Consider the following 9070-nt stretch of genomic DNA (forward strand, 5'->3'; position numbering starts at 1 on the left):
CACACACCTGTCCCCACACCCTCCGGTGCCCACACCCACCTGCCGGCCCACCTGTGCCCACACCCACAGGCCAGGAACGGCTTCCCAAATACCCTCTGCCGCCAGACTCCACAGCTGTGACCCCCCTTCCTTTCGAGAAGCAGAGGCATCACAGTGAGGCTCTCGTGTGCTGACACACGGGCTCCCCGTCCCTCCTGCGTCGATCAGGACCCCCTCTCTCTGAGGGAGGCAGTGACAAACCTCCACTAGGCACCTGGGGAGTCTGAGGCCCATGGCTCTAGGACGGGAGGCAGGACAGGAGCTGCCGTCTCGAATGTCCACAGAGGCCACCGCCCAGCCCCGGGCCCTCCTGGGAACACAGGCCCGCAAGACCCAAGAGCAGGGGTGTGGCTACAGTGCGCTGGCTCCGTGACAGGGCCCTGAAGAGGTTCCTGAGCCCACACACACCACCGCGTGGTCCCGGGGCTGCCCTCAGACCCCTCCCCCGAATGCCAGGCCCTGGCCGACAGCCCCCCGCCCTCCGCTCGGAGCCCCCACCAGCCCCAGCCCTCTTTCCTTGGCCCCCGCCCGCATCAGCCTACAGAGCTCACCGCTCCTCTTCTATTATTCTGTTTTACAGCCTGGGTGGGGGGCAGAGTGGGGAACTCTCACGAGTGTGGGAAGTGCCACCAAGTGCAGAGACAGGGTCTCTACCCCCACCGCCGGAGGACGATCCCTTCAGACGCGGCCTCTTCTGAGGCACAGATTTAGTGCTGGGGGAGGACACTCACGGGAGAGGCAGCCCTGGTCACCGGGCTGCTGGCTCCACCCGGGGCAGCACCTGAACACGGTCTGCGCCTCCATGGCATACACCTGCCTGTGGCCCGTGTAGTAGATGGTTCTAGAAAAGAAGGGAGAAGGGAAACGTTTACCGTGGAGACACAGCTCTGGCGGCACGTCCCGCTACTTTTGGCTCTCACCCACCCACCCCTCCCCACGCTGGCTCCCCCGACTGTTCCCTTCAGGTCCAGGCTCCGAGGTGGGGGGAAGGTCTGTGAGCCACACCCGCACGAAGAGGGGCAGCAGGGCACACGTGGCTGCCCTGGAGCCAGGACCAATGGCCCCGGCCAGCTCCGCCCGTGGGGCTGCTGCCCCCTTCCCTCTCCACCCCTGCTGGGGCCCAGCTCCAAGCCAGCGTCAGGACGGGCATAGCATCCCACGTCTGGCCCCAGGCCAGGTTTGAGGCCTTCGGGGTCAGACTCGAAATGTCCAGCCGAGGACCAAGAGTGGCTTCCAAGGTGCCCAGGGCTAGGCAGGCTGTGCCCTGGATAGTGCCAGTTCAGACCCCAGGCTCCCAGTACACCAGACAGCAGGACCACCCCGAGCGCTCGCGGTTTGCGAGGGCCTTCTTCCCCACCTGCGGGGTGGAGGGTTGAGCCGAGGACCCAGGGTGACGGGGAGGACAGCTGTGGACAACAGCAGAGGGGCCAGACTGTGGTCACACACAGCACTGCCGTCAGAGGGGAGCAGGCGGGAGGGACCCTCAGAGGAGATGGGACAGGGCGGCCTGGGTCCAAGGCCGGTTCCTGTTCAGGATGGGGGCAGCTCTCACAAAGGCTGAGCGGAGAGAGACAGAGCCCCAAGCAGGAGCTGGGAGGGGGTCCACGCTGGAAGGAGGCACCCGGGTCTGGCCAGTCTGGGGCCTGGCACGGGCAGTGCCCATAGGAGGGCGTTGAGTAAACAGAAAGAGACCAGCTCCCCTGGAGGCTGCCCCAGGCCACCTGCAGCCCCAGGACCTTTGGGGCCGCCCTCTGGATGGCGGGCTGGCCAACCCCAGCCTCCACCCTGCTTCTCTGCACAGCAGCAGGCCCCACAGGGTGGCCTTGGAGGAGCAGTGGTCATGGGGTCCACCTCCCACAGTCCTGGGACTCGCCCCGCGGCCTTGACCTTGGAGCCGCAGCCAGAGTGGGGGGCAGAAGTGCCTTGGTCCCACATCGCCCACACAGCCCCCCATCTCAGTGGCACCCCACAGCCCCAGGCTCCTACATCCTGGCTCCACTTCTGTCGGGCCTCAGCCTTCGGAAGGGTCTCTGCCATTCCGGAAAGCTCCATTCCCCCTTGTTCAGAGTGAGTTACAACTGACTCTCCCTCCTCATCCCTGCCCCGCCCACCTCCACCCTTACCCGGTGACGGTCAGCCAGACGGACAGCTAACTGCCCCAGCCCAGCCTCTCTGTTCTCACCTAGAGGCGAAGACTGCTGACCTTATTTGGAAGCAGGGTCTCTCCCAATGGAAACAAACTGAGAGGAACCCATACTGACTTCGGGTGGGCTCGCAGTCCAAGGACTGACATCCTCGGAAGACAGGGAACGGTCACAGACACACCGTTGGAGGGCCACGTGACCACCGCGGCAGAGACTGGGGAGAGGCAGGTGTGAGCCAGGACACGGCCACCACCAGGACCCGGGGCAGGGAGAGGCCTGGGACAGAAGGAACCAGCTGTGCCCACACCTGGGTCTCAGGCCCCCAGGCAGAGAACACTGAAGCCCCGCCCCCACAGTCTGCCACAACCTGTTACAGCAGCAACAGGAAACTAACGCGGGACCGGGTGCTCAGCCCCTGCCCTTGGGCCCGTGGCTGTGAGGTCCTTGTGTCCACGGGACAGGACTGGTCACAGGCCGTGGGGAGGTGGGCGGGAAGGCCGGGGAAGAGGGACAGAGAGCAGAGTAACAGAACAAAAGGAAGGGGGTGACCCGAGGCCACCCCTGCCCCACCGCTGTCTGTGGGAAAGGTGACCGGGGCTCGTCCAACAGCCATGGGGTCAAGGGCCCTTGAGCCCCGGGAGCGGCCCGAGGGCCCGGCCTGCCCTTTCCAGGTGAGCAAACACCCTCCTGCCTGCTGGGGCTTGGCCGCAGGGAGCCGTGGGAAACCCACGGCCACCCTGGGGACCGGGACCCCACCAACAAGGCAGGCCACTTCCCGGAAGCGTGAGTTCACGTGCCCGCTGCACACAGCAGCTCGGGAGAGCTTTGCAAAACATCACTTCGGCAGGACATGAAACCGCTTGCCTGGAGAGACACCGACCGCAGCAGTGGACGGCTCTTGGCAGAGCAAACGGTGTTCGGGCCCTTCCGCCGTAAATATTTATCCCTCTCCCGGGGCTACGTGCTGCTGCGCGCGGTCGCCCGGAGAACGGAGCCGGCCGGCCCATCTGCCACCTCCCCGCGCTCCCGCCCTTGGGAGTTAGAGACCCCTGCGACACAGCTGGTGGGCCTACTGCCCCGTCGCCCCCCTGCAGCCCACACGGGACACCCCATGCGGGCTCTGGCCACCGCCGGGGAGCTGGCTTAGGGCAGGGCCAGGGGCGACAGGGGGTGGGGGGTCGGGCGGGCCTGGAGGGAAGGGTTCTGGGAGGGCTCCGGGCTCCTCCAAGCACCCTTTCCCTCCCTCCTCCCCCTGCACAGGCCACACCCCCCCAAAGGGCAGGGGGCCTTTCCCGTGGGCTGGGGAGCCCCTCCCCCCGGCACAGCCTGAGCTGGCTGGTGGTTTGTCGGGGAGACCCTCCTGATGCGCCAGGAGCTGGCAGATGGGGAAAGGGGGCCAGGGGGCAGGGCCGGCCACCCAGACAAGCTTGGGCCCCTGTGCGTTCCTGAAGGATGAAGGGGACCGTGCCTGGCAGAGGCCACAGCCTCGACGGCCACTGGAGAAACGTCCGCACGAGGCATGTGGGCAACTGCCCCCAGATAGCACGTGGGGCTCGGCTGTGGCACCGCGGGAGGGGACACACCCACTACGGCGCAGCGGGCGCCCCACAGAAGGGAAGCGGTTAGCACAGGTCGCAGAAACCCTACAGGACACAGAGGTGGTAAGACAGCTCTCATCCACGTGGGGTGGAGGACCATGGGGGGAGCAGCCCACGTGGCTGCATTCCAGGCCAGGCACCCCCACCCCCCGCAGGCCAGGGACCCAAACTGCCCCAGCCCCATCACCTCAAGCTGGGCCAGGAGAGGATGCCAGGAACCCGTCCCGCACGTGGCCCCTCCTGAGCCTTCCCAGGAGACCCCCACACACAACACAGACCACTCCCCACTCCCTGGCAGGAAACGTGGCAGAGACCCATGGCCCCCGCCCCACGTGACCGGGCAGCAAGGCCCTCGCAGACAGTGGGACTTTCCTCCCAGGGCCCCAGACGCTCCGCCAGGAGACTGAAGGTGCCCGGATGCTCCCGCCCCTACCCAGGCCAGGCTGGGGACCAGCGACAGGGAAATCGGGGAACTGTCCGCCCTGGGGGCTCCCTCAGCGCACACGTACACCCCCCCCCCACGCTCCAGCCCTGGGACCACGGGGCCCCTGGCAGCTTCTAGAAACAGCACCTCTCCCCACGGGTCGTCGTGGGGACACGGCTGACGTGACCTCATTCCCGATCTGTGAATGCTGGTGGCCGCACACACGAGGAGGCCCGGAGGACCGCACAGAGCACACCTCTGGGGGCAGCAGGAGGGCAGACATCTTCCTTCTGCCCCCGGTTCCCAGCGTCGACGCCCCTGACCTTTGGGCAGGACCCTCCGTGGCTGAGGGGCCACCCTATGTCCCACGGCACGGGCAGCGGCATCCCTACCCCCACCCGCTGGCTATGGCGCCCACCCTCGGCGCACCTGGAACAAGGGACGCTGCCCTCAGAGACCACCAAGGGCCCGCGGAGGGAGCTGGCACCCCACACGGATGACGCCACGCAGGCGTCCCTCGAAGGCCACGCTGCGAAGCTGGACGCCACACCCCACGTGAGGGCCGCTCCCACCTTCCCTGCACCTAATGGGGGAGCTGCCCGAGCTGAGGCCCCCCCCACCATCCGGCTCTGCAGTCGGGCAGATTCCAGAGAGAGGAGAGGTATGCAAAGGCACTCCTTAATTTGATTTTGAAATAAAATCTTGAGCAAGAAAAGGTTTGGCACTGGCTCCCCTGGGGAATGAGGCCCAGGGCTCGGCCGAAGCAGCTCCCACAGGGCACTCAGCGGGCCGGGCACCCCACTCTTCCCCTCTCGTGTGGCCAGCCACTGCCCCCAGCACCCCGCCTCGGCCACGGGACCCCCGTCCTCCTCAGAGCACCCTCCCAGAGTCCCCTCCTCCCTGCAGGGCCCACTGAGCAGCAATGCTCCGTCTGTGAGCTGCCCTCCGGGGCGGGAAAAGCTTTGGCATCAGGCGCCGGGCAGCGGGAAGGGGTGTGGACGGCCCTGGGACCAGGAGAGCCCCCCCCCAACCCCGGCCGCCCGCTCGCACACCGGACCTGGGGCCCCAGCACATACCTCCGCTCGTGGCTGACGCACCACGCCTGCCGCCCGCAGCCCGGCTTCCACACGGGCACGGTTCGGCTGAAAGCCTGCACACAGGGCTGGGTTCGGCCCACCAGGGTCAGCTCCTGCTCGGCGCACACGTGCGGCCTGGGACAGAGGACAGATGGTCAGTAGGCCCCAGTCCAGGGCGTGGAGCCACCAGGGGTGGGGTGCACAGCAGGGCCAGGCCCCACGGTGCCCATCCCAGGCCTGCGGCAGGGCCAGGCTCGAGGTGTGGGAAGAGGACGAGGAGGGACGGCCACAGGGCCACATCCTGCAGACCCCCTGCAGGGGCCCCATACCACCCACAGGACTATTGTAGCTTTGCCCAGACAACAGGGGCCTGAGGGTCAGCGGGAGCAGTGACACGGACCCCGCGTCCGTGTGACTCCCTTCCTAGGCCCCCACCTCCCAGCCATCCTGGCCTCAGAGATGTCCCCTGAGCTGCCCCCGCTGGGCACACGGAGTTCGCTCCAGGTGGGACAAAGTGTGGAAGGCGGGGAGCCTCCAGGGAGCGTGGAAGGGGTGCAAGGCGGAGCCCTCTGATGTCAGTGGCTCCCCAGTGCCCTTGACCCCCCCGCCCCCAAATAAGGACAGGAGGGTGCCTCGCTCGGGAAGGAGGTGGTTATAGAGAAGGGGCCTGGGAGGTGGGGGGAGGGGCAGCTGCCCCAGCCAGACACAGGCAAATTTCAAATTTCGGGAGACAAGGCACAAAGTTTTCGAGGCCAGCCAGACTCCACAGCCTCTGAGGAAGGGGATGGGGGGTGGGCTCGCCTCTCCCGTGGACACCCTCAGGGTCACACAACCCTGTGGGCTCACTCCCACGGGCCACTCTCCCATCCCCTAGTCACCCGCGTGACTTCTCCCGAGGCCCGTGGGCCTGGGCTCCCCCTCCGGCTCTGCTGCTCCCTCCACAGCCCCCCAAAACAGTCCCCTCTCTGCTGGCTGCCCACTGGCCTCCCGGGGACGGGGGTGAGCGCGGCACCGGTCCCCTCGGGGGAGCTCCCAGCCCTTCAGAAGCACAGCCTGGGCCAACTTTTCCATCTTTGGGGCGGAGGAGGTGGGATGGGGGAGGGAACAGACAGAGAGACGAAGTGTCAGCCCAAGTCTCAGGACAGTCACAGGCCTGTCCTTGCAGTTGGCTCCTGGTTCCCATCTGGAGAGGCAAGGCAATCCCCAGACTACAAAGCAAGCAGTTCCGTGGGACATCTGCTCCCGGGCAGAGAGGGGCTCCTGGAGGCCGGCGCCTCAGCCCAGAGCCGAGGAGAAGGTGGGCGCGTGAGGCGTCCCTTTGGGGCAGGCGGTTCCAGGCCAGCAGGCCCCAGGATGATGGCCCCAGGGTGAGGAGACAGGAAGGGGAAAAGCAGGCGGGGAGGGAGAGGCAGGCAGCCCCGCCCAGCTGGCGAAGCCCGGGCTGCGTGCACACCCTTGTGCAGGAGGAGGGCTAGGCTCCCCAGAAGCGCCTCGGTCATGTCTGTCTTTACAAGCTCCCCTTTTGAACCCCAGGGTGGGCCTCTGAACACACGTCCCCCTGGACCAGGCGCAACCCTTGAACTTGGAAGCCTGCAGGCTCGGCCCTGGGCCGGTTGGAGCTCCAGTGTAGGGGACGCTGTCTCCCCATCCCCAGACCCCGCCAGCAGCCCTGGGCCAGCCCTGTGTGTAGTGAGCGGTCACTCCAGGCCCCAGGAAGATAAGCCAACCATTCTTCCAGCAGAAATGCACTTAGAGGCATAAATAAATAAATAATAAATAAATACATACATACATACATAAATAAATAAATAAAGACATGTTGTAGGGTTTTCAGTCTGGACGCGGTCGGCCAGCGGGAACCCAAGAACCAGCCACAAGCTCCCACACGTCCACAAAGGCCACCCTGGGCCACGGGTCAGTGGGACCCCTACTCCACGGCACCCCTCTTCTGTCTCCCCCAGAGGCCCACCAGGAAAACCAGTCACAGACAGTGGGGAGGCCTGTGCGGGGGCCCTACGGGCTCATCAGACCTCCCCCAGGGGAAGGGGGCAGGGGGCACAGGACCAGCGAGGACAAAGCACTTTCAGGGACCCCGGCTGTTCTCTTGGCCCCCTCCCCTGCTCCTCTGGGGCACAAGGAGCAAAAAGCAAATTCTGGCACCCAGAGCCCACCGGCTTCCAGCACTCCGGGGTCTAGCAGAAGGCTGTCCCCTGTTCAGCTGGCCAGCGGAGCTCAATGCTGCCTAGCACCAGGTGCCTCAGAGACAATCAGAGACAATGGGGCTGTGGAAGGTATACCCCGAGGTGTCACAGAACTCAGTCTGCCCAGGGCCATCTGAGAACAGAAGCCTAGCCAAGAAACAGGGACACAGGCCCCCATAGGGGAAGCCACCCCTGACATGTGGGAGGCTCCCTGAGGAGGAGGAAGGGGAGGAAGAGACAGGGCAGAGGAGGCTTTGGGAGAAGCAGGAAGCAGAAAGAGGTCTCCTGCGACCCACTGCTTGCCCCAGAGTGGCCAGAGGCTTCCCGGAGCCCTAGGTGACATGCCAACCAGGGTCAGGGGCCGCCCGCCGCTGTGATAATCCCTTCTGAGCCTGCAGCTTCCCTTGGACAAATGAACTCACTGGGATCACAGGAAAGAAAAATGTCCAGCAGAAGTCATGCAGAGTCGGGACTCAGGCCACTCACATTTCTGGATGCAAAGGCCACAAGGAAATCTTCCCGCCTGGGGCAAAGCAAGACCCAGGGTGGGGGATGGGGGTCCTGGGGCACCGACTTGCCCTGCCCCCCAGCTCTGCCCCACCAGGTGCACTGGGCCCTCTGGGCGAGTGCCGGGCAGGGGTCCCTAACCCGGGCCGGGCCACTGGCCTGCCCCTTTGCAGCACCCTGCAGGAGCCCTGGGCTGGGGGCCCCCAGCAGGCACCTCCCCTCCTCCCCCTCCTCTCTGGCTCACTTTGGCACCAGCGGTCCTGGGAGGCCAACACGGGATGGATCTGCCCGTTAAGAGAGACCGCTAAACGGCCCGTTGGGGAATCATCTTTCAAAACTGAATTCATCTCCGCTGGCTCCCGGACCCTCTCTTCCTGCCCATTCTGGTGCTGAATTCCTTCTGTCTCTCAGCCCCAGCACGCACGTGTTTAACACATAAACCACGTCCAGCCACCACCACTACCGCCCCCCCCCCCCTGCGTCTGGGCGCTCCCCGCCCCTGCACAGGCCCCCCAGGCCCCCGGAGGCAGCTTTGGAAGGAAATGAGAAGGGGCTGCTTCCTTCCTGCTCGCTAGCCAGACCCTGCCCACGAGGACCCCGACTGGAGCGCGGCGTCTGCCAGAGCGCGCGGTCGCACATGACGGAGTGGAGGGTCACCGACAGGGTAAGGGGAGGAGGAGGTGGCCCCGCCACGGAAGCGCCCCCAGACCCAAGCCCCGACCCCCGTGTCTTAACCGCTCCCTCCCCAGGGGCGGCAAAGAGCCCAACTTTGTCAGGGCCCCAGGGACAAAGCTGCTCAGGGGCCCGGGGCTCCGCTACTCACATGCCGGGCTGCAGGCGGGGCAGGGCGCCCGCCGGACCGGCGGGGAGCAGCAGCACCAGGGCCAGGGCCACCGCGCGCCCCGCCGCCGTCGCCTCCGGAAGGGCAGGCATCGCGCCCGCCGCCCCGCGCCGGCTCCCTCCTGCGACCCCCAGCTCACTGGACGTCCCGGCGGACCCTCGGAGCCGCCGCCCGCACGTGCGCCATGGCCGGGGACGCGCGGGACGCAGCCGCAGGTGCGGAGGGACCGGCTTCCCGCCT

At 66.4% G+C, this 9070-nt stretch overlaps 1 protein-coding gene across 3 annotated transcripts in view; it reads right to left on the bottom strand.

Moving 5' to 3' along the window:
* MEGF6 (multiple EGF like domains 6) overlaps positions 1-9063 on the bottom strand; it is an 86464-nt gene extending 77401 nt beyond the window's left edge. For all 3 annotated transcript variants that reach the window (XM_040459220.1, XM_040459215.1, XM_040459209.1), the window contains exons 1-3: positions 8813-9063; positions 5282-5416; positions 771-880 (exon numbers count right to left, since the gene is read on the bottom strand). In XM_040459220.1, coding sequence (XP_040315154.1) covers positions 771-880; positions 5282-5416; positions 8813-8922 — 355 coding nt within the window. In that variant the 5' untranslated portion in view covers positions 8923-9063. The remainder of the gene's footprint in view (positions 1-770; positions 881-5281; positions 5417-8812) is intronic.
* Between the last annotated feature and the right edge of the window lie 7 nt (positions 9064-9070).

The sequence above is a fragment of the Herpailurus yagouaroundi genome, unplaced genomic scaffold (assembly GCF_014898765.1).
Source record: "Herpailurus yagouaroundi ecotype Mexico unplaced genomic scaffold, PumYag 77, whole genome shotgun sequence".
NCBI lineage: Eukaryota > Metazoa > Chordata > Mammalia > Carnivora > Felidae > Herpailurus > Herpailurus yagouaroundi.